This window comes from Cibotium barometz, chromosome 7 (genome assembly GCF_041138505.1).
Source record: "Cibotium barometz isolate CiBa-2024 chromosome 7, ASM4113850v1, whole genome shotgun sequence".
Taxonomy (NCBI): domain Eukaryota; kingdom Viridiplantae; phylum Streptophyta; class Polypodiopsida; order Cyatheales; family Cibotiaceae; genus Cibotium; species Cibotium barometz.
Genome location: NC_141052.1, coordinates 54,787,640 through 54,812,445, shown reverse-complemented (window position 1 = coordinate 54,812,445; position 24,806 = coordinate 54,787,640). Strand labels below are relative to the sequence as shown.

The 24,806-nt window shown below is 42.0% G+C and overlaps 1 protein-coding gene across 1 annotated transcript; it reads left to right on the top strand.

The window, feature by feature from the left end:
• Positions 1-4,207: 4,207 nt before the first annotated feature.
• Positions 4,208-24,806, top strand: LOC147637194 (uncharacterized). The gene is made up of 5 exons (XM_086801019.1): positions 4,208-4,516; positions 4,786-5,204; positions 9,757-9,777; positions 13,734-13,835; positions 24,759-24,806. Exons 2-5 carry the CDS (start codon positions 4,794-4,796, stop codon positions 24,804-24,806), a joined length of 582 nt encoding a protein of 193 aa, XP_086657145.1. The 5' UTR covers positions 4,208-4,516; positions 4,786-4,793.

Sequence of the window (24,806 nt, the reverse complement as noted above, 5' to 3'; positions counted from 1 at the left end):
AACCCTGCTCAATCATCTGGCCAGTGAAACCAGATTCTTTGTTATGTTCGGAACATGAAGTACATCTACAAGGTACTTCACTTTGCCATCCTGCATAGACAATGGCACATCTCCAACATGGGCAATTGGATGAGCAGTGTCATCCCTTGTTTCCACAAAACCTGGTCTTTCAAGGTTTTTCATCTCCTTGAACCACTCCCCATGACTTGTCATGTGGTTCGAGGCACCTGAATCCACATACCATACATCATCTTTTTGTGCTGCTTCAACATTTTCAGACATGGCATTCACGACATGCTGCATAACAAACAACCTTTCATTATCCTCATTGTTTCTTCTTGAGGATGCATAGTTGTTCTGCTGCACTTTCCCATTTTGCATGTCAGCCTGCTTCTTATAACATTCTGCCCCTGCACATGTCTAGGCTTACCACAATAATAGCATTCACGTGCATCATTATACTGCCTTTGCCAATTTCCACGGCCTCTTTGACTCCCCCTGCCTCTGAATTTGCCTCTTCCACCTGCGTGTTGTTGTTGTTGTTGTTGTGTATTCTGGGACTGTTGTTATTGCTGCTGCTGGCCATAATTTTGATTACCTGTTCGGCCACCTCCTTGACCGCGTCCATGGCCTCCTCTACCTCGTCCTCTTCCTAAACTTGTGTAGAAGGCCTGTTGCTCTGAACTGTTTTTGTTTTGTGAAGACTGTTGGTCTTCACCCAAGCTCTTCTCTTCTATAATCATCATAGACACCAAATCTGTAAAGTTGGAAATGTTTTTCTGAGTCTGAATAGACGTCTTGAATGCCTTGTATTGTGGCCCGAGACCATGTAGACAGACTTTCACCTTATCATCATCATCTACTGACACACCAATAGATGCAAGGGATTCCACAATACCCTTTATCTTCAATGCATAGTCATTCACAGATATGCTCTTTTTCTCCAAAGTATGAAGTTCGTTCTTCAACTGTATCTTGCGTGCCTTGGTATTTGTTTCATAGAGTTTAACCAAGGTGTCCCACGCCTCCTTGGGGGACTTGGCATTCTGAATATGCCCAATCATGGTGTCTTGTATACTAATGGAGAGCCAATACATTACTTTCCTGGCTCCTTGGTTCCAGTCTTTAAACTCTTTCACATCTGCAGCAGTCGGATTTATGTCCGGTATCTCTGGTGCCTCTTCATGCTCACCTTCTATGTAGTCCCAATAGCCTTTTTCCATCAGGAAATTCGTCAACCTGAACCTCCAAGCATGGAAGTTATTCTTATCAAGCTTCTTAGCCACAATCTAGGTTATCCTATCATTTGACATCTTGCCAAACACACAATTTTACCAGAAACAGTACTCTGGTTTTTCTGCACAAACTGTTGTATTTTCTGCCAGCACAGCGGTACTGTAGTACTCTCAAATATCAAAACCAGTGACTTCAATGTGCATACATACACCCAATGGGTGGCAGCTGTTCACCTCTTTGCAGTACCCGCAGTGTCTGCACAGTCAATCTGTCTTCCTGCAGTTCTTAAAACAGAGTTCTGCAGAGAATTGATGACTTACCCACAGTGCTCGAAATCGCCTGATTTCAGAAAAACGAAGGTCCAGACGCGCCCGAAACGCGTTTTTGACCCAGAAAATAAAGTTCGATAGGACACTATAGTTGCCCTATAGCTTTACTCCCGCGAAGAAAGCTCCTCAATCAGAGATCGTTTTTTGCCGGTGCCTCCCATAGAGCTCCCGACAAGGGTGTAGTCACCAACACAAATAGGAAAGAGTAGTTGAAGCTCTTACCCTCGTACCGTTTCTTATGGTTCTCTTGCTTGCAGCTCAGCCCTTAGCATAAACCAGGCTCTGATACTATGAAAAGATGCAGGGGGGAGGAGAGCTTGAGCTCTTGCAAGCACACACACACTCACAAAACCCTAATAGAGAACACACAAGGTGAGAGGCTGAATATCTTCTTCTTCTTCACTCAACACTCAACACACCATATACCAAGATAAGAGTACACATAATATGAAAGGTACTCAACCAATACATACACGGGTTTCTTATAGTGTGAACCCAACTAAATGAGCTGGCGCTATAACTATGCCAGTCTCTAGAATGGCTGTCACACAGCCTGTCATCCCATTGGCCGCATATCACCCAAGATCTCATCAACCATGCCAGTGGTGTAAGTGTGGGACCTATCCTCCAGGCGGGTCATCAGTGTCCACCGCCTCACTAGACGAGCTCGATATCTCAACAGCAGATTCATAACTTATTTCATGTGAGTTTAGTAAAAACTTTCAGGGGATCAATTTTCACTCATTTTGTGTATGAGAAACCACCTCTTATTGAGGGTGAGAAAGAAATTTTGATTCTAGATACTATCATTGACCAACAGATTACATCGACTTGCACTAGAAATCAATATATAAAATACTTGGTGACCTTTCAAAATCATCCTTGTGAAGATGTAAGATGGATGCCCGAGAAATATTTTCGTGCTTTCCCTAAAATCCTATGTTCTTTTTAACAAAATCATAGTTGAGGGCAATCATAAACTCAAGCAAGAGGAAATGTTATGAAAATATATTTTAAGCTCTCTTAAAACTATTATTCTACCCTCTTAGATAGTTCGAGGATGCTTGGATTACCTTTGTAGTATCATGCCAAATCATATTAATATCATGAGTGATGTGTTTATAAATATTAATATGTTTGGTGTACATTGACGTATGTTTGGGACCTCCAATGTTTGTTACTTATGCCTGGAAAACATGTGTGTGGTGATGGTTTGTATACCTATGGCCTCTAATGTTTGTTACAGTTGGTCTGTATGAAAGAGTGATTCTTGGGTTACTTAGGCCTAGAAAATATATGTGTAGTGATGGTTTTTATACCTATGAAATATTTATTTACCAATTTATTGTTGTTTATTTTATAGGTGAAGAGGATTTAGAAGATTGAGGAGGATGCACACAATATTATTTGGTGGCACACATTTTTGTAAACAAGCTTTGTATATACATGTGCTAGCTTGTGCACATTGTGATTTATTTTGAAAGATTAGATTTATCAAGCTTAAACTTGAACTTTAATACCTTTGTAAAGCATGATATGCTTTAATCCTAGTCTCAATTTATGGACACTCTATTTTGAGCATAAGATAATGCCGTGTAAGTAAAAGCACCTTTTTGTATTTTTGGAGACTATCGCCTATTTTGGAATGGAAAATTATGTAAATATTCATGTTTCCACACACATGGGGAGGGGAGGGGAGGGGGAGAGTACACCCAATGTTGAGTCGTTTTCATGAGCTAAGTATTTTACAATATATTTATTCAATTCTTGAATATGTTAAACTTGTGGTTTTGATGAGTAGATTGGGTTGAATAATATATTTTCTTGTAAGTCTCTATTTTCTTAGAAGTGGATCCATGTCAGTTACCTTCTCTTATGTAATGCAATATAATCTCTTTGGTTTGTGTAAGCATGTGAATGTGTGTGTACGCACATGCATGCACATGTGTGTGTACATCTTTGCGCGCATGTATGCGCATGTGTGTGTGTGTGTGAACATAACAAAGCTTAACAAACTAGGCCTATCTATAAAGCAAAGGATCAATAATATTAAAAGTAACCATAAATAGGTAATATTGCATGATAAAAAAGAAGGTAACTTTTAATATTATTGATCCTTTGCTTTATAGATAGGCCAATGAGAAGTATCAACAAATAGTGTGCACCAAAGTAAAAGAAGTAGTTTTTTAATAGAAAAATCCTCGGATGTATGTATTAATGTAGGTCATAGAGGAATGAACGTACTAATGTATGCATAAGAATGTAGTTATTGATGTAGGCGATACATGAACGTATGTAATGAGGAAGGTGAGGAGGGTGGGATGGGTCCAGAGTGCCACACTAATAATATGCATGGTGGTAGTGGGAGACAAGAGGCATGGGAACTAGGACGATTAGTATGTACGCCACCTCCCATCACCCCTTACTTTGGCGTGTGTTGGGTTCCTGTGCGCGCGCGCTCAGGTGAAGAATGTGGGAGCTCCCAGCTTTTCTGCCATTTCCCACCGGCTTGAAAAGACGTTCAAATCACGGCCCTCTCTTTGCTTTCCTTTTTCTTTTCATCTACTACATGATTCTTTCTAATTAAAAAGGAAACCACCTCTCGCGTGCTCTCTTCTTTTCTGTATATCATGGTCCCCCCCGCGATTCCCCACTATCTGTGCACTATTAGCCTGTAAAACGCATCATCCATTGCAGATCCATATTGAGTAATCTTTAATTAGGTTTCTTTATTGCTTTTAGCCTTCTCCTTGTTATCCTCTTATTTTTAGAAAGCAGCAGGTGTTGGGCACTGATGTAGAGGAATAGAAAGATGATACAGACTGTGGCAGGTTGTCCTGCTGTCTAGCTATAGCTGCATCCTGTTGCATAGTAGCTGCTGCTAGCTGTTGTAGGCGTGAGATCGGCTCGCAGCAGGCACGCAATCCAGCACCGCCTTTTCACCTCATCAGGTGATTAGTGCAACTACAATTTTATCAGCGTTAAATTCCCCCTTGAAACTGTGAAATCCAGCGTGATCAAGTGTTATTCAATTATGTATTCATCTGTGAAGGAAAGGGTTTAATAAAGAATTCCTTTTGGGTCCTTAATCTAGCTGTAATAGGCCTACGATCTAGCTCCATTAGGATAATTAACAAACTCGTTCATAATCTTATAGGCACAGCAGTGCTTTCATGTATCAATCTCTCAAACAGGAGGTTTGCCTGTTTTTGAATTGCAGGTTACTTCATGATAAGGAGGTTTCTGCAGGCTCAACGAGACCCATGTCTCCACAGCTCTCTTCATAGCTCTGGAGCTATGAATTCAACGGCATGCCATGCTTCTTCGTATAGCAGCCAGGGGTCTCCCATCCCATATCTGCTAGCCGGCCTGGCGGCAATGCTGGCCTTGATTGCTGTCTCCTTGTTCATCCTGGCTTGTTCTTATTGGAAGTTTGTTGGCTGCGTCGAACAACACGCTAGTGTGAGGGCGAATGCGTCTTCTACTACTGCTGCTGCTGCTACTACTACCCCACAGACCAGCATGATAGAAGCTGATCCAAATTGTAGAGGGATTCAAAAGGATACCACCAAGGTTGCGGTTATCATGGCAGGGCAAGACAAGGCCACTTTCTTGGCTCAGCCAATGGATAAACTTGAGGCAGCATGAGCGTGTAAAGTTTTGGTAAGAATCACCTGCAGTCAGATACTTTCTCAAGCCATGTTGGAAAAACGACACCGGCTCTTCAGGATAGAGAGAGAGGGGGAGAGAATGTGTGTGTTTGAGAGGGAGTGTGTAAGAGAGAGCGTGTGTGCGCGAGAGAGTGTGCACGCACGCGCTCGTGTGTGTGTGAGAGAGAGAGAGGGGAAGTGTGTGAGAGAGAGAGAGAGTGCGCGCGCGCGTGCGTGTGAGAGCGAGCGAGTGAGACAGAGGGGGAACGCCCCGAGGGGATTTCTTTGAGCCCTGCTATCTGGCTTCAGAGAGAGGTTATCAAGCCTCGCCGCATCCCATCTCACATCCAGTTTGATTTTGCAGGCCCCGTTCCTCGACGTCTTTTGAAAAGCTTGTATGACCATACCTGCATCATTGCCATGTCGGATCATAGCTACTTGTATCTTAGCAACATTTCAATGTCCATGGTGACTTGCAAGTTCGTTGATGTGCGTCTTCATCATACAGAAATGGAAAGTCGGGATATGCCCTGTTAAGTACTTGTTTATGCACTCAAACTAGGTCGGTTGGGGGCATAGATATTACTCGGGAAAACTAGATTGAAGTGTAGCAAAAAATGGCTTCTAATCAGATTAGGCAATCTGGGTTGGTGGGCATAGATATTTACTTGGGAGAACTAGATTTAAATGTAGCCAAAAGTGGCAAGTGCATAATATAGATGGGATCTTTGTATCGCTTGTATTTGATCTAATAGACAACTCAAGATCATGGAGCTTCTCCTTTGAACAATATCACAATGCCACTTATTATACTTGAAATCAATCCAAACTACTTTCTTCTTCTTTTTGTTGGTAATATATATATATATATATATATATTACTATAATTGCTTTTACAGATATGTCATACAGTTGATCATCCTTCTTTTACAACTTCTTATACCAAACAGCAGGCTGTCTGTAAACAATACCATGGGAACCAAAAACCATTGCTATTATACACACCATTTTAGCCTTCATAGTTTGACAACATACAAACTAACTTCCATGTCTCATCTTCTTCTCTAAAGGATAATTGGTCCCATCTCAGCTGATATCCTTTTGGAGTGAAAGATCCTTGCCCCCTCTGCGCAACGAATTCGGGGCTGCTACCAGCGGAAGTAGCACTTCTTGCACGGGGCAGAGCCTCTCACTTGGGACCTCATTCACACGGATATCCGGACAAGAGACTAATCTCTCGGTTCTTCCAAAACTGAACCTCAAAAAAACTTCCTTCTGTCCAGAAAGCACGGGCGATTCCTCCAAGATATTTTTATTCTAACGCAGTCAAGAGTGTTAACTAACCGAACTGATCCGACCGAACCCGTAAGTCACATGATCAGATCAAGGAAAAGACTTACACTTGGATCATAGAGACCAACGCTTTTTTCCTCATCGAGAGGCACGACCGTTGATTCTTTTCCATAGAACAAGATTGTCCGGGATTTACTTCATCTATCGTACCATAACAGAATTGAGTCTCATTCTAGAGATCCATCAGTCTAGCCTAACCCCATCTAGTCCCATGGATTAGCCAACCGCCCAACCATTGTAGTGATAGGATCTATTTAGGAATTTGGTTATGTTTTACCTCGAGTACCAGGGAAAAGAGTTCCCAGGTCCCCTAGCCAGCGCTTCAAGCAAACTTCAAGATAGTCACACCACTTACACACCTAATATGAAATTGCATGTTTCACAGATTCAGCTGTCTTTAAAACAATCTTTTAATGAAACCATAGTATCACTGATCATAATCCTCCAAAATATCCGGTTGAATTCTATTTTCTAAACATTCCTTCATCGATGTACCTATGGCATCATTGGCAACCAGAACGCTCACCACTTGTCCACTCAGGGGCCTTTTCTCAATAGTTCTTAGCTCATAGTACTCAGTAATATAATCACATAAGAAAATCTAGATGGACTCTCCGTTGAAGATGTGAAGATCAGCAAGATCAACCAACAGATCCATATAAAAGAGCCATGGACTCATCCATTGAGGACCAGCAAGGTCAATCAACCAGATGCATGCCCGAGTTTAGAAAATAACTCTAACTCCTTGTTCTATTTTCTTCCTCGATGCACGCATGGGTATCTTCGACAACCCAAAGCTCGAGCACCGTATAGTCAGTATCCTTTAGGATCCTTCGCAGGAGGTCACCTAGCACTTTACTCATAGGCCGCTTCCTTGGTCCCTCATCCACCGTACCGGAAGCTCACCATTTAAATCGAGCCGAGGCTGGTCAAGACCTCGGTCGGCCTTGCTACGCGAGACATCCTCTGTTGACTCTCTGTCAGCTGTTGCAACTTTATCACTTAGGTCTACACGGACAGAAGATAGCAGATTTCAACCATCAACATATAACACGAACCATTTTGGGGAGCATGCGTGTAGCATGCAATGATCTTAGAGATGTTGCCCCGCCTGAAGCTAATATGCATCGTCTACAGTTATGGGATGTTGTATGGAGCGAGCAAAGAGCCAAGAGCAAGCGCATGAAGGCGCTGGATGCAGAGTCACTCTCCAAAAGAGTGTGCATTGCCCAGGAGGTCGCTGCAACATCCAGCCAGGCAGATGCGAGTGGGATAGGTGCCATTAATCGTACAATCTACAATTCTATGTGCACACATCTCATTGGCATCCCGCACGAGGCTCTGTTCGAAGGGCGAACAATAGGCTCTAGTGTTTTTGGCACAGTAAAAGCGTATACAGTTAGAGGTATATCATTTTTGCCGGAGCACATTACTTTTTGCGGAAAGCACTACAAAGGAGAAGGCAGCGCCAAGTTCGAGAGCTTCCAGGCAGAGCAGGGCATGTAGGTTCTACACCCATCAATTGTCAGGTGTATTGCCTTCACAAAAGAATCTCCTTGGATCACTATTTTTCCATACTATAATGGCGGCTCGCTTGGTGATACTCTTCTGAAGGTCCCCTTCAGATTCAGTGAGTTCACCAGAGCAATTTTCCGTTTGGATCGAGGATGGAGACAACCCCCGCTCGATAATATTCCTTTAAGTCATCTAGAACTTTCTAAAATAAAACAAATAGTAATAACCATGCCACATATTATGCATGCCCTGGTCGAAGGCCTAGCGGCAGCACATCTGGCAGGAATTGTACATACCGACCTACATCCATTCAATGTAGTGTTGGATTTTACAAAAGAGTTGAAGCCACGCGTAGGTATTATCGATTGGGGGTTACTACTGAGAGTGCCCAAAAAACGGGTGTCTCTCAATTTTGTATTTGAAGCAGACAAGAACCCTGAGAAGGTGGCACAGGCGGTCTCCTACGCAGACAGAGAGCGAAATAAACGGCCGTGGATAGCCCCAGAACTTTATGATCCGTTTTTGGCAGATGCATACACTCCTGCATCTGATGTTTTTGCTTTAGGATATTTATTACAAACTTTATATGACTTTTGGCAGAAAGTACAAGACTTGTGGATGGACAATAGTGCCCATGACAAAGTTACCATGGATACTATTATTTATAGAGTCAAAAATTGGATGTGCCTACCTAATCGCGATGAGCGAAAATCAATTTTGCAAGTAGTGGAATTTTTTAGATCACTAAATACTGACCCAACGAGGGCACAACGTCCTCTTGTAGAGCTATCGGTGTCATTCACCCCAATTTTGTAATGATACAGTATCAGGAGATTACGTTTCAGGAATGGCACTTTGTTTCTCTCTTCAAAATTTGATGTGTCCATTGTTTGAAATATTATCTCATTGAGTCTTTGCAATATCTCTCTCCTCTTGTGGTGTTTAAGTTTATATTTTCTCTTCAAAATTTAATGTGCGCGCATTGTTTGAAGTATTTTTGGAGTCAAGTGGATATTTCTCATTGAGTCTTTGCAATACATATCTCCTCTCGTGGTGTTAAACTTTAAGTTTTTGAGGGTAATGGTCAATTTATCTTACGTTAATCTTTACAGTTCATTAAAATCCTAAAGTCATTTACGTTCATACAGATATGGCAGAGGCGCAAGCAAACGAGCATCAAGAATTAGCCAAGAAGGCATATGAGCGAATGAAGGCCCTTGCACATGGCCTGACAGCCCGCGAAGCTACAAGAACAGCATGCAGGTTGTCGAAATGGACAAATCCTACTTATGCCCAATGGAAAGACATAAACAAACGTGTAACCACAGAGATGATAAAGGAAATATGGCCATGTCCAGATGGCGAGATTTAGAAGGGAAGATGGAAGATTTCACGTTGCACTCACAATGATATCAAAATTAATGCCAAGCGCATTTTCTTGGAGGTGTACGGTCGTCCTCTCCATAACGCCGACGCTCCACTCTATTTTGCTAAGATGCTATATGCACAATTTATCCTAGAAACTCCAGTGGACTTCGCTTCCAGAGAGGCCACTGTCAACACTCTACGACATACGTGAAGAGACAGTGACATTCACAAGGGAGGAACTTGCTCTCATGGTGGAGGGCGCTGGATTGGAGTTAAACAAGGTCAAAGAAAGCTTAGGGGCACAGCTAGCAGAGAAGGAGAAAGAAGCTGAGCGATTATCTCAAGCATCAACTCCTCCCCCGGCCAATAGAGGGATTCAAGAGCAGCTCACAAAGATCAGCCAAGATGTACAGACCATCTCTTCACGTATTGCTCCTGTGCGCCAAGGAAACCACATCTCTCATTTTTTGATACATCTTGATCTTGTGGGAGTTTCTGCTGAGGCTACTAGTTCCTCCACCCCCCAATGTCCTGTATGTTACAAAGTATTCGATGGGTGGAGCGGCCAGTATATACTACCCTATGGACACTACTACCACTTAATATGTTTAGTGAGGCAAATGCAAAATACTTCCACATGTGCATTGTGCAGTGTCCCAATAAATCAAGGTATTTATACAGTGTTCGGCATGGCTAGCGAATATAAACCACCAAGACCTTTAGATGTAACTCCTAGTGCAATTCGCAATTTATTTCAAGATGAAAGCTAAGAAAGACATAAATCCTGCTTTTGTATTGATAATTTCTCCAAATACGATCATTTGGACAAGTACTTTTTATGAAATTAATGAAATGACTTCTTCCTCTATGTCAGTATCTTGCTCCAAAATTCTTTCACCGTTTACCCTCTCATCTACTAAATTAAGCTCATCTAAGTCAATGTCTAAATTTTCTTCTATCTCAAGGGTGGTGCACGACGTGCGTCCAACATCAAAGTTCTTGTCTACTACATCATCACAATTGTACATCCATCTGGGCATATCTTCTTCATACTCTTCGCTTTCAAAGTCTCGCAAGATCTTTTCATTGCAATACATGTAAACAAGTTTATCTGCTCGATCTGCAAGAAGTCGATTGCGAATAGTACCTGTGAATATATTTATACATGCTCCAGTTTCTTTCTGAGCCTGAGTTGACTTAGAACCTTCATCGCAAGGTTGCGCAATAAAGCATAATGCTCACCACCATTCATCATCCACCACTTCCATGCAGGTTGCTCTTTAGCCATTTGTTGAACAAGGGAGTTGGAAAATAAACCCTCTTTCAATCGAAATGAGGTCATCTCCTTTATGCACTTTACACGATCATCAACATTAATATAGAAAGTGTTTACCACTTTATAAAAATCTTGCACCACCTCAACGTTGGACATCAAATCCATATTCCAATATTCAGGATCTAACATGTAAGCAGCACTGTGTAGTGGTGAATGCGCTCCAATCCATCTAGCATGAAAGTACTTCAATAGGACTTTTCTTTGTCTACTGGAGAATGGTACATGCCATTGCTTTTCCACCACTGAATGCTCTAATTTCTCAGGACACTCCAGACTCCGCTGGACAGTCCACCATTGTATCCATGCTTTTCTTGTTTTGGCATAATGGTGCATCCAGGTACAGTTTTGTACCTGGATGTACCATTATGCCAAATACTTAAAGATTTTATTACATTTGTATTCAATTGAAATTTTACATAAACTTAAAGAATTAACACAAACAAAGATACATTGATGTACAAAATCAGACTTCATTATTTGATACCAAACCACAAAGATACATTGATACAAATAACATTATATCAATACTTTTACGATAAATGTTGTATACAAAAAAGTTACCGCATATGCGAGAGAACTATACATGCCCAAAAGGGATGCAAAAAAGATCTATACAATTCCAAAACTATGCAAGCTAAGGTGGGTGTCCAATCTACGAGCTAGCCTCAACAGGGAGGCTTAGGTACTCCAGTCTGTAAAAACAATGCAATAACCGCGAATTAGCATACACAAACTTACCAAAACCTCAAATTGGCATATGGTATGATGTACTTACCAAAACCACAACCCTCCAATCTGCATTTTTGCCACCTTGCTCAATGCACTCAAGCAAGGCATAAGTGCCATACTTGAATGCATAACGCATCTCCAACTCACTAGCCTGGCGTCCAACCACCCTCTTCTACATACATGAAAACAAAACATAAATAAAAACATACAACTATACACTGTGACATTCAAACAAGAGGCTACAAAAATCATGGATACTTACATAAACTGAGTCCCATCCACCGCTCTTCTTAAGGTGCGAGCTCGCCATGCTCTCTAGTCACTTTGCCGCGCTGCTTCCTCTTGTTGTGAGTATCATTGAGGGTTTCTAATGTGCTTCCTTAACTCCTCATCGAGGGTTTCTAATGTGCTTCCTTAACTCCTCATCTCATCTCTCTTGGTTAATGAACCAAGGCTTTTCTCCCCCCACTTTCACCGCTTGGGTGACATCGGACCTCTTGTGTTTCATACAATCTCTCATGCGATCGTAGATACACTTGTTAGGTACTTCCTCGCTACCTGGGGTAGGATTGAACTCATTCTTGATTTGATTACCAATTCTTTTTTTCTTCTGCAATGGGAGGTGGAGGAATTTGGCTAGAGTTTCATGGGCAAATACTATGCCAGATAGCTCCCTCACACGACTCGGCATCTTGTGACCAACATCATAAAAAATGACCTTCCCTTCCCGCACCATGTAAAGATGTTGATTTGCATTGGGGAGAGGGATACTACCAAAATGCCGACTAGATAAACACAATGAGATGGGGGTGTCAACCACTCTATGTATGGGTGGAAACTCTCGTGGAGGGGTAGATGCATCCATGGCACTGTTACCATATTATAGTAGTGATGTGTGTGAACACACTTAGGACCGCCGGGGCACTTTTTCCCTCACTAGGAGGTTTTTTCCCCCGTGCATTGTATATACGCCCATTATCTTCTAGGGCTTGTTATCTTTTCTTTTTGGCACTCATAATACACTATTGTGTTGTGCTCAAGCTTCCTCATCTTCTTGAAGTTGTGTGTGCATTCCTGCAACCCTAATTCCAACAATTGGTATCAGAGCAGGCTTCCACCTCCCGGGCAGCATCACCGGCACCTGCCGCTTCATCTCCTCCGATTGCGACGAGATTTCACGAGCGTCTGCAGGTTAGTATATGCCGTGGGAAAGCCCGTAGGGCTTGGTCGTTTCAGAATTTTGATCTGAGGTCATTTCGCCCTCCGTTATTGCATTCCAAGTACTGCGCAGGCAAAATCGTCCTACTGTGCAGATTTTCTGTCAGGATTGAAATCTGCAGGACAGGTGCCCATTCGTCTGTTTTGGGCTGTGCTACATAGCACAGGTCGATTTTATACAGGTTTTCCTCTTGCAGACAGCATTTACATCTAGTAGTACAGTCATTGGCCATGGCTGACAACAATGATGTATTCCGCATGTTGGCTGCTGAGGATAAGTTGGATGGCACCAACTATCCATTGTGGGCATATATGATGCGACATGTATTGGTAGCAAAGGGGTTATGGAACATTGTGCAGGGAATTGATGCACGTCCTATTGTGGCTGGGAATGCTGCAAACACATCAGAAACAGGTACTGTTGATGATGGTGCAGGCACAAGTGCTGTAGCAGCTGTTCGAGAACCACCACTTTCAGCAGAGCAGATTCGTTGGGATGGTAGAGATGCGCAGGCTCATGCCTTGATTGCGCTGTCTGTCAAACGTACCATTATCCCACATATTCGCTCCTGCAGGACTTCTAAGGATGCTTGGGATGTACTTGCCACATTGTATCAGGCAAGAAATGAGGCTCGTGTTGCTTATCTCCGAAAACAGTTGGAGAGTGAGCATATGAACGAAGGTGATTCTATGGATAGCTTTTTGACAAAGATCAAGGATTTCAAAGAGCAGCTCATTTCTGCAGATGAAATCCTGTCTGACAGTTCACTTGTGCAGACTGTTTTGAATGGTCTACCAGATTCTTATCAGGGTTTTGCTTCCACTCTTCGCTTGATGATGAAAGGCAATCCCAATGCCTTATCATTTGAGGAGTTAGTTTCTGTTTTGCTGCAAGAAGACCAGTCAAGGCAAAACAGGAATATTATGCGTGTCGCAGATCAAGCTTTCGTTGCTAGTCAGAGAAGCGGGAAAGGTAAAGCTGGCTTTTCTTCTAGTAAGCAGAAATCTGCAAATGCTGCGCAACCAAAGAAGGAAGACAAAGATGAGAAGAAGGGTGACAAACAGAAGACATTTTGCAAGTACTGTAAGGGAAATGATCATGTCATCAAAGCGTGTCCTAAGCTGGCTGCGAAAGAGGCTAAGAAGAAAGAGGCTGGTATGGCTATTGCAGATGCCTCTCCTTCTAACAATGAATCTGCTAATGTTGTGCTAGATACAGAATGGGCATTCAATGCGCAGTGCAGTTATGACCCATCTTTGCATGACACATGTATGTCTGCAGTAGATTCAGATGTATGGTACTTTGACAGTGGTGCCACTAAGCATATCACCTCGCAGCGCAGTTTATTCACTTTCCTTGAGTCTGCTCCCACAGGGAATACTGTCACTTGTGCCAATAACTCCTCTTATCCCGTTGAAGGAGTTGGACAGATTGTGCTGAATGTTGCAAATGGCAACACCTTTACACTTTTTGATGCATTGTATGTGCCAGGGATCAAAAAGAATCTGCTGTCAGTCTCCGCATTTGCCAAAACAGGTTTGGTTGTAAAATTTGTGGATGACAGATGTACTGTTCATGATCTCTCTTGTGGTGACATCATTGTAGCATCTGGTTCACTATGTCGAGGGCTGTATAAGCTCAATATGGATGGCAAATGTGTAGAGGATTCAGCATGTGCTATTATGGATACGCAGGCTATTTCAAATGCAAAACTGTGGCATGCACGTTTTGGTCATCTGAATTTTGCAAGTTTGCTACGCCTGCAGAAATCTGAAATGGTGTCTTCTTTGCCTAAGCTTGAGGCACCTGTCAAGCATGTTTGTGAGGGCTGCATATTGGGTAAAATGCAGCGTGCTTCCTTTCCCAAAGATGGATCAGCGAGAGCTGAACGCAGATTGCAGCTTGTTCACAGTGATGTTTGTGGTCCCATGCAAACTCCATCATTTGGAAACTACCTTTACTTCGTGACTTTCATTGATGATTTTACCAGGCATGCATGGGTATATCCTTTGAAGGCAAAGTCCGAAGTGTTTTTGTGCTTCAAACAGTTTTTGGTTATGGCTGAAAATGTGTCAGAAAGTAAGATGGGCACCCTCCGTTCAGATCGAGGGGGGGAGTATATGTCTTCAGAATTTAATGCATTTCTGGCTGAGCGTGGGATAAAACACCAATGTACAGTGCCGTATACACCACAGCAAAATGGTGTGGCTGAGAGAAAAAACAGGTCTCTCATGGAAATGGCAAGATGTATGGTTAAGAGTCAAAGTCTACCACATGGTTTTTGGCTTGAGGCTGTCATGTGTGCCACTTATGTACTAAACAGGTGTCCCACCAAAGCATTACAGGTTGTCACTCCATATGAGGCTTGGCATAGCCGCAAGCCATCTGTTGGCCATTTACGTGTTTTTGGTTGCCTGGCATATGCATTAGTGCCTGTGCAACATCGCAGAAAATTGGATGACAAAGCTGTCAAATGTATTTTTGTTGGCTATAGTGCTGAGAGCAAAGGCTATCGTTTGTATCATCCACAGACAAAGCGCATTTTGGTTAGCCGTGATGTTGTATTTGTGGAAGATGCAGTTCAGCCCTTGGTTTCATGTACTAAGGAGACAGATATCAGCTCACGTGATGTCTATGATACATTGTTGCCTCTTTTCAGTGGTGCACAGTCAAGTGCAATACCTCATGAGGCAGTTTTTCAGCCTATGCAGGTTTTAAATGATGGCACAGATCAGCCTATATCTGATGCAGATGTGCATGATGCACTTGAGGATGAGAGACAAGAGATTGAGGGCTCTAGAAACATGCCTAGATGGCTGGTGCAGACTTTGCGTGACAGCAAGTTGGATGCCCCTTTGTCTAGTCGCACTCGTTTTGGCTCTCATGGTGCCTCTTATGCGTCAGATTGTTATGCATTGGCTGTTTCTAGTATGTGCGATGAAAGTGAGCCTGTTTCGTTTGATGAGGCACAAAGTTCAGAAAATTGGATGGCTGCTATGCAAGCAGAATACGATGCTATTATGAAGAATAGTACATGGTCTTTATGTGACTTGCCCCCTGGCAAGAAGGCCATTGGCACTAAGTGGGTATACAAATTGAAGCGTAAGCCTGATGGCACAGTGGATCGCCATAAGGCTAGGCTTGTTGCAAAAGGTTATGCTCAAGAGAAGGGCATTGATTTTGATGAGACTTTTGCTCCCACATGTCGTATGACCACTGTTCGTAGCATCTGTGCATTAGCAGCTCATAATGGTTGGAATGTACATCAGCTGGACATAAAAACTGCGTTCTTAAATGGAGATTTGCATGAGGAGGTGTATGTATCGCAGCCTCGTGGTTTTGTTCAAAGAGGGCAGGAAAACAAAGTGTGCAGGTTAAAAAAGGCTTTATATGGTTTAAAGCAAGCTCCACGAGCTTGGTATGAAAAAATACATGCATATTTGACTGCACATGGGTTTCAGAATAGTCCAACAGAAAGCACTTTGTATGCTAAACGTGTGGATGGTGTACATCTAATCATTGCTCTCTATGTCGATGACATGTTGCTCACAGGACCAAATGAGAGTCATATTGCTGATTTTAAGGCTGATTTGAATGCCTCTTTTGAGATGTCAGATTTGGGGCATTTGCATCATTATTTGGGGATACAATTTAAGCAGTGTGATGGAGGTATTGCTTTGTGTCAAACAAAGTATATTGAAACATTGTTGCGGAGATTTGGCCTTGAAGACTGCAAGCCTATTGCTACTCCAATGGAGACAGGTTTGAAGTTGAAACACCATATTGGATAATTTGGGAAAAATCCCATTCCCATTTGAAAAATGGGAGCATGGTGAACTTGTCCAAAAGTTTGTCAAAACCCCCTCATGTGACATATCATGGGAAAGATCTTGAAGAGTAGTTTCTAAATCTATGATCTCCGACAAATTTGGAGTTAGTATGTTTAAGATATGTCCAAAACTATATGGAGTAATTGATTCCCAAAATGTGAGATTTTTCCCAAATTACCTAATATTGTCTTTTGAGTCTTCATGATGCTGGAGATCACTTTGATGTCACACTCTATCAGACAGCTGTTGGTTGCCTCATTTATGTATGCATTACGAGGCCAGACATTCAGTTTGCAGTCTCACAGGTGAGCAGATTTATGCATAGCCCAGGCATTAAGCATTGGCAGGCAGTGAAGCGTATCTTTCGCTATTTGAGTGGTACTCGGCATCTTGGGTTGTTTTATCCCAAGGGGGGATCATTGCCGCCAGATTTACATGCTTTTTCAGATTCTGACTGGGCTGGTTGTTATGACACACGCGTGTCCACGAGTGGTTTTTGCTTCATGCTTGGAAGCTCATGCATATCATGGTTGAGCAAGAAGCAGCCTACTGTGGCCACTTCTAGTTGTGAAGCTGAGTACAGGGCAGCTTTCACAGCTACGGTTGAGTGTGTGTGGCTCAGACGCCTTATGGCTGATTTGGATGTTGGGCAGCCATCTGCCACCACCATCTTCACTGACAGTCAGAGCGCATTGGCAGTTGCGCGGAACCCAGTGTTCCATGCTCGTACGAAGCACATTGAGGTGCACTACCATTATGTCAGGGAGAGACTCTCTGCAGGAGAGATCAGTTTGGCTTATGTGCCAACACAGGATAACCTTGCAGACCTTTTCACAAAGGCTCTGCCTCGTGAGAAGTTCGAAGCTTTTCGCAAAGCTTTGGGCTTACTCCCTTTTGTGGATTCGTCCACATAGCTAGACACTTCCCTATACATGAGTGCTAGCTCTTGTTCACCGCATCACTCCAGGGGGGATTTGTTACCATATTATAGTAGTGATGTGTGTGAACACACTTAGGACCGCCGGGGCACTTTTTCCCTCACTAGGAGGTTTTTTCCCCCGTGCATTGTATATACGCCCATTATCTTCTAGGGCTTGTTATCTTTTCTTTTTGGCACTCATAATACACTATTGTGTTGTGCTCAAGCTTCCTCATCTTCTTGAAGTTGTGTGTGCATTCCTGCAACCCTAATTCCAACAGGCACTACCACCACAACAACCACCACCACCCCTACAATGCGAACCGAGCCTACTACAGTTGGAGGAACGGTCTAAGGGTGGGGGGTTGACTAGGGGATGGTATGGGTGCGACCATGACCATGGTCACGGTTGTCAATGGGCTTGCACCTGGCTCACCATGGCTGGCTCACCATGGGTAAAATAGGCTCTAGCCATGGCTGCTTGCTCGGGGGTGATTTGTGAAATGAAGGAAACAAATTGGTCAGGGCTCAGGACACATGGAATAGGTGGGATAGTTGTTTGGGGGGTAATGTCCGGGGTGATTTTTGGGATATATATATGGTCCTCCATCTGCATATGTGCATGGATATGCATTAGGGAAAGGTTGAGGTCTATGGGGGCCTTTTAAGCTACCATGAGATTAAAGAGATGATTAGTGTGAAGGCCAATAGGAAAAATACATGTGTACAAAAATGTTGGGTTGATTAAGAACCTAAATCTTGTGGTCAAAGGTAGAATCTTACCTTTTTCAGATCTGCAGCAAGGAAAATCTTCAATATCTTTTATTTTTATATTTTTATAAAGGAAAAGTTTTAAAAAGTTACCCCCCTTCACTTCCCTTTTCCCTCCAAAAGTAGGGGCATGTTTCTCTCTCCTCCCTTTTAGACTAACCCACTTTCCCCATCTACCACTCTCTACACCCTCACTTGCAGCCCTATCTTCATCTCTAACTTGAGGAAAGCTCTTTGCTACCAGCTACTTAGAGAAAGCTCTGTTATCAGCCTCTCTCTCTCTCTCTAGAGGAAGCTCTGTTATCAGCCTCTCTCTCTCTCTCTAGAGGAAGCTCTGTTATCAGACTCTCTCTCTCTCTGTGTGTGCAAAGCAGGCACCTAATGCAATCTCTCATTAGCTTTCTTTTGAGGAAAGCTCTTTGCTACCAGCTACTCAGAGGAAGCTCTGTTTATCAACCTCTCTCTCTCTAGAGGAAGCTCTGTTATCAGAATCTCTCTCTCTCTCTCCCTCTCTCTCTGTGCAAGCAGGCACCTAATGCAATCTCTCATTAGCTTTCTTTTGAAGCTTTAGCTTTCTTTGTGTGTGTGTGTGTGTGTGTGTGTGTGTGTGTGTGTGTATTGTGTGTGTGTATGGATTTGCAGCGATCTTCTTTGAAGTTTTAGCTAGCTCTCTCTCTCTCTCTCTCTCTCTCTCTCTCTCTCTCTCTCTCTCTCTCTCTCTGAGCAGGTATTTGCTTTTTTGCCATATTCTTAACATTCAATTTCTTTTCATTTGGGCAATTTATGGCTCTTCAGTGTGTACGCAGGCCATCCTCCACTATCGAGTCCATGGCTATTTCCAAAGTACAGGATGATGAAGGTTATTGGATTCCTACCATTTTTAAGTGGTTCATGTGGATAACAATGCAACCCAGTTTGAGGGGTGCACACAAGGTTCCCCAAAGGCATATGGCTTCCACAAGCCATCACTGGAAAGGAAGGATCTTATAATTCAAAGTTTGCAACAACAAGGATGGAAAGCGGCTTACAAAGGTGCAACATGTTTACACCTCAAGCCAAATACATCTTGAAGATGAGAACTCACCACGTCTCCCAACTAACTGTAAGTTTCAGAACTTGTTTATAGTTTCTTTGCTTTATAGAAATGCTTGCTTGAAGACTATGGGAATATCAAGAACTCCAATGTATTCTATTGTATGCAGATGTTTTCCCTTCAACATGTGTGGAATGGCAACCTCTAGAATGTTTTACAGGGACCTTCAAAGCATGTCATGTTGATCTAGGTAGGTTTATGTATGCTGGGGAAACAAGTTCCGAACTTGCAAATAGAGGAGTATTTTTCTTTGCTACAACATATGTTGTGCAACAGAGGGGAAGGTTTGGAGCACTTGAGCCAATTTCTCCTCCTACACTAAATAGCCCGGAATGGCCCATTCCAGACCCCACCACAATGGAGAGCTTTCAGCACAGGATTTTCCATGACATTCAGTCAAGCCTAAAGGTTGTATATGGATCCCAAAGGATAAGCGTATCTCTTTTCATGCCTTTACATGTGCTTATTGCTATTTTCAAAGTAGGCAAGTTCCATCGCACCCCAACAATGTGGATAAGCAAAGATGGGGCCTTTGAAGATCTAGATACATTTCTAAAAGGCAATTGGACCACCAAGGTGGCAAAACATCAGGGCGATGTAATAAAGTGCTCAGCGGTAATGTCAGTGTGGTAAGATGCAGGTATCAGATAGGCAAGCAAAATCTAACTATGGTGTACCCAATTAGAAGGTGGAAATGCTCGCATGGTGAATGGGAAGCTTTGGACTGTGATCTCTATGCTAGGGAGGAGGTAGAACTTCATATTGAAGTTCACCCAGGAGAGGAGCATACAGTGGTAGTTAATGATTGGAATTTTGCTCAGTTGAGAGATCGTATTGTCATGTCCTTTAATGTAAGGAACCAGTTCAAGTATGTTTTTTCTAATTGACCTATGCATCACATGTCAGAGAAACATACACTCTGTGTGTCGTTGGAGCCCCCTAGGGTCCTTAGCTTGAAAGACTATTAAGTTGCAGATTTAGGTAACATTTTGAGTGAATTTGGCGATAATTTGTGGTGGTGTACTTTTGAATACAAAAATTTTGATTGCACCATAGCCCCAATGTCCTCTGTATTTCACTCCAATTTGGATTTTAATTTTGTTAATTTTAAATTTTTTAAGTATGTTTTAAAAATTTATTAAATGTTTAAATGGAATGCTTTATAAGAAAAGGTTTTGGTTTCTAAAGCTCATTTCATTCTTGAGATCTCATAGTTTCGATTTCCCTTCAATATCCCACCATGGCTTCAAGCTCTAACTCGCTACGTGCAACGCTTGAGAAAATTGGGCTCTCAACAGGTGCAGGTCAGAACATCCCCATTTTTGAGGGGGTGATTGATATGTAGAGAACTATAGACCTTCACGCAGAGGCTTTTCAAGAGCAGGTCTAGTATAAGAATGATGTAGTGGCACAATATGTCGTGCAATTGTCTGAGTCCACCACTGAATGGGTTCCAGTGGACTTAATCAGGCAGGTCCAGTACATGAATGATGTAGTGGCACAATATGTCGTGCAATTGCCTGAGTCCACCACTAAATGGGTTCCAGTGGACTTAATCAGGCATCTGTACCATGGTGACAAGTCGTTCCGATTCAGGCTCAACCGATTTTTGAAAGGGCTTACATATAGCAATTACAGGGTCGAAGATGATGACACCGTTTATGAATTGCAGGTTGGTAATGTAGGCACCACCTTCCTTTCATGGGATATGATGTTAGCACTGTTTCTGCAAGAAGCGAGGATGCAGAAAAAAAGAAGGGAAAGGCAATGAGTAAAGAAGTAGCTGTTGTAAAGGAATCCAAAGGCGAGGTGGAAGAGGCTTTCTCAGATGAAGCTGAAGCGTCCATGGCCTTGGTGTTTCTCCAACAAGGGTCAACTGAGGATGAAGAGCCTCATCGTGACCTCGAGGGGGATGAAATTGTGGAAGAGATCCCTGAGTTGGATGTAACCACTTTGAATCCCATCATCATGGATAACAAGGAATTTCTTTTCCTTGATGACATTTGTAAATCCTTGGGGTTAAGGGAGGATGAGGCCCTAAGCATATTAGCAATTGGGTCTGGTTTCTGCAAAGAAGACACACCTGAGCAACAAAGATAGATTTTGATGACCATGATCTTACCAAAGCGCATTCCAAGGTTATGATACAGAACGTACAATTGAGGAAACTATTTCCAATGCTCTTGTTGCTATAGAAAATGTAGCAGCAGAGTATGAAAGTGTCCCTCAAGAAGCATTTCAACCACATAAGCACTTGCATGTAGAAACATCAGTTGAGCAGCGTGGAAGCAGTATAGACATATGCAACCCACGCACAAGCCAATGTGATGATGACATTGAGGTGGGGTTAAATCAAAGTTCTAAGAAGCCGTGCCTTCATATTTATAAGTGAGTTGTTACTAACACCTAAACTTTTTCTCTTGTAGAAAGCTTATATTTTTGACAAGTTTGCTGCACGTGGAGGTGGAGTTCGTGTGCAATCCGATGGACGAGACACCTCCCTGATTCATTACCTTCCTAGCCTCTCTCCATCATTTATTCGAGTAATCCATTTAGAGTACTCTGAGGAGGCACAAGCAGAGCTCATCAAGTGTAAAGCTCTAAGTGGGGTTCTCACTGAAGATGGGCTAGCAAACAATGCAAACAAATGTATACTTATTAGCAGGGAGGCAGCTTTGTATACATTTGCAAGCAACTACACCGACCATGTGCTAAGCCATTGTGCTACATCAATCTCCAAAGGTGTAACCAATCCTAGTATTATAGCTAATAGCCTAGGTGAGAAAGCCACGCAGAGTGACCAAGATAAAGAAGCTCTAAGAAATCTTCTCAGGAACTTGTAATTTTCTTTCTCTACGAATTCAATACAAAATGTATACTTTTTTAATTGTAATGTTTTTTAGAATTCTCAACCATTTCTCTTGTTTATTTGTTGTGTCAGCACTGTGCCCTGTAAACTATTGGCAGCCATGTGAATGTGTAGGAAATTTCATTGGGTAATGATCAAATATTTGTTCAAATATTGTCAATTAACATCCGGTGGAAATCTGGCAGTACAAAATCTGAACAATTTTTAAAAAAATCAAATTTTTTACATTTTTTGATGTTTGTAGGCAGATTAATCATCAAAAAAGTGTACACAGTGCATGAATGAGTTGAAAAATGAAAAAAAATGCCTATGCGCTATGGCGCGAATTTATGCATTTCAAATCTAAAAACTGGCTTAATTTCGCGCCGTAGCGCACAGGCCTTTTTAAAAAAAAAATTAACTCATTCATGCATTGTGCGAGCCCTCCATTCCGTGGGTGCTCCAAATTGCCATTGGACCATATTGGTCGAGAAAAAACTGTGCGTGGGCAAATATAATGTGCTGCAATAAAGATCATATTAGAATTTTACTATTTAGTGATTAATATCAGTAAATAGATAGAAAGGTAAATACCATATAGTGGGTGATATGTGTTTCTCCCCATGCATCAACCATTTGCTAAGTAAATGTATGGATTGCAGTCTTTAAGTTTGTAATCTCCTCAGCAACAAGTGGAGCCTTTTCTAGCAATTGAATCATTTTATCAAGTGACTCCCATAGCCTTGCACGCTTGAGACCAAGCTCTACATTTTTCCCATGATAAGTGGTGCATTCACAAATGGCCTTCCATATCTCGTATTTTGTGTGACTATTGTACCCCTCGTAATTTGAGAGGTGTCTAGCTTTGGACCCACCCATGCATATTTTGCTTGGATTATCCTGACCCAGTCCTGACTTTTTAGTATCCTTAGTTAACTTTACAGCACCACCATGAAGCCCCATGCTTGAAAGGACATCTTCCAGCTTACTGAGGCATTCGTGCGAAGATGTTCAGGCTCCATATTCCATGCATAATTGATATGTAACTTTAGTAATTTGTCCATTATGCGTAACCTAGCATGAAGCGTGCAAATATGAACACGGGAAAGTGGAATCTCTAATATAGGGCTCCATGAGATATCTTCTTGATCACGATTAGGCGGGCAATTGGTATTACAACTCATAATGCCATTAACCCACTGCATAGGTTTCTTTGGATCTTTGTTTTGCGTTGTACTCATTGAAGGTGGTTGTACATTTTTCTTGCCCTTTGCATGAGATTTGGTTGTCTTGGTGGTTGCAACCTTGCCTGAAGCTTTGCCGCGTTCAATATACTCTGATTTTGAATGGCAGCAATAAATACATGGAAAAAAAGTATTTGCTCCTATCTTGCATCCTAGCATACACTTCAATGTCTTTAAATCCCCTGCGATGTACCATTCAACTATAAATATTCCTACATCTTCCACATGCAAAGTCTCTCCTTTTGATTGCAATGATATGACGTTTGGGATGCCTGTTTGGGTAAGGTACCATCGCAATGTATCATTCGTCTCCTATGGAATCTCAAATGCTGACAACCACCATATATTCTTTTCTGATTGCACTCCATAGTAATCTTTTCCCTAAGATTGCCTTCCCGTGTTGGAATTTGAGGCTTGTGCACTACAGTCAAGAAGATTATCATCCTGTTCCAGATTTCCTTTGATAGCCTTGTTCATAAGTGTTAGGCTGACTCTTTCTAATTTTTGTTCTTTTACAATTTGACACTCATCAAGCTTTAACACAAACACAGCCTGACCTTGGCACTCCTCAATGCTTAGACCATAATAAGAAATCATAGCTCTTTGAAGGGTCCTTAAATCAATAAAGACATTGTTGTACTTGTTGTATTCAAATACCTTAGAAGTACATATAGGCAAAGCATCCTCCACATGACAGTAGCCACCTAACATGTTCACAATGTCTGAGTTTGCACTTTTTCTTGCCATGGTTACACTGTATGGAGTTGGTAGCATGGGTTGTAGAAGTCCTTTAGCACGATGACCTAGTGTAAACACCCTGTAAATGGCTTTATATCCCTTCCTACCGACACCAGCACTATCACATGCATCATGGCGGGCCTCTTAGAGGACTTCTTCATCTCGTCACCCCTACTTTATAGATAAAAAGAAATAGATTTAGCAAAATAATTATTAGTTGGTTCAATCAATCAAATCCAAATAATAATAATAAGGTGGAGCTAACCATTAAAGTGCGCAACAACAAGGCTATCACAAGCAGATCAAAATAAAAATATGCAAGAAATAGATAAAAACAAGCCTCTATAAGACAAGAAAAGAAAATTAGAAGACATTTAAAGTATAACAAAAATGATTCTACTTCTCTATATGATAAAAAAAGAAAAGTTTAAGAATGAATGAAGAAATAAACTAATTTTTTTAGAAAAAGGGCAACAAGTAGGAGAACATTGAAAGACGACTTACATTATTGTAAAGTGGTATGGAAAACCAAAGGGAGAGATGAGAAGGGATGAACTTGTGGGCCTAGATTTTGATGCAGTACATCGATATGGTTGCCAGATCATTGACGACAGAGGAGAAGGAATAA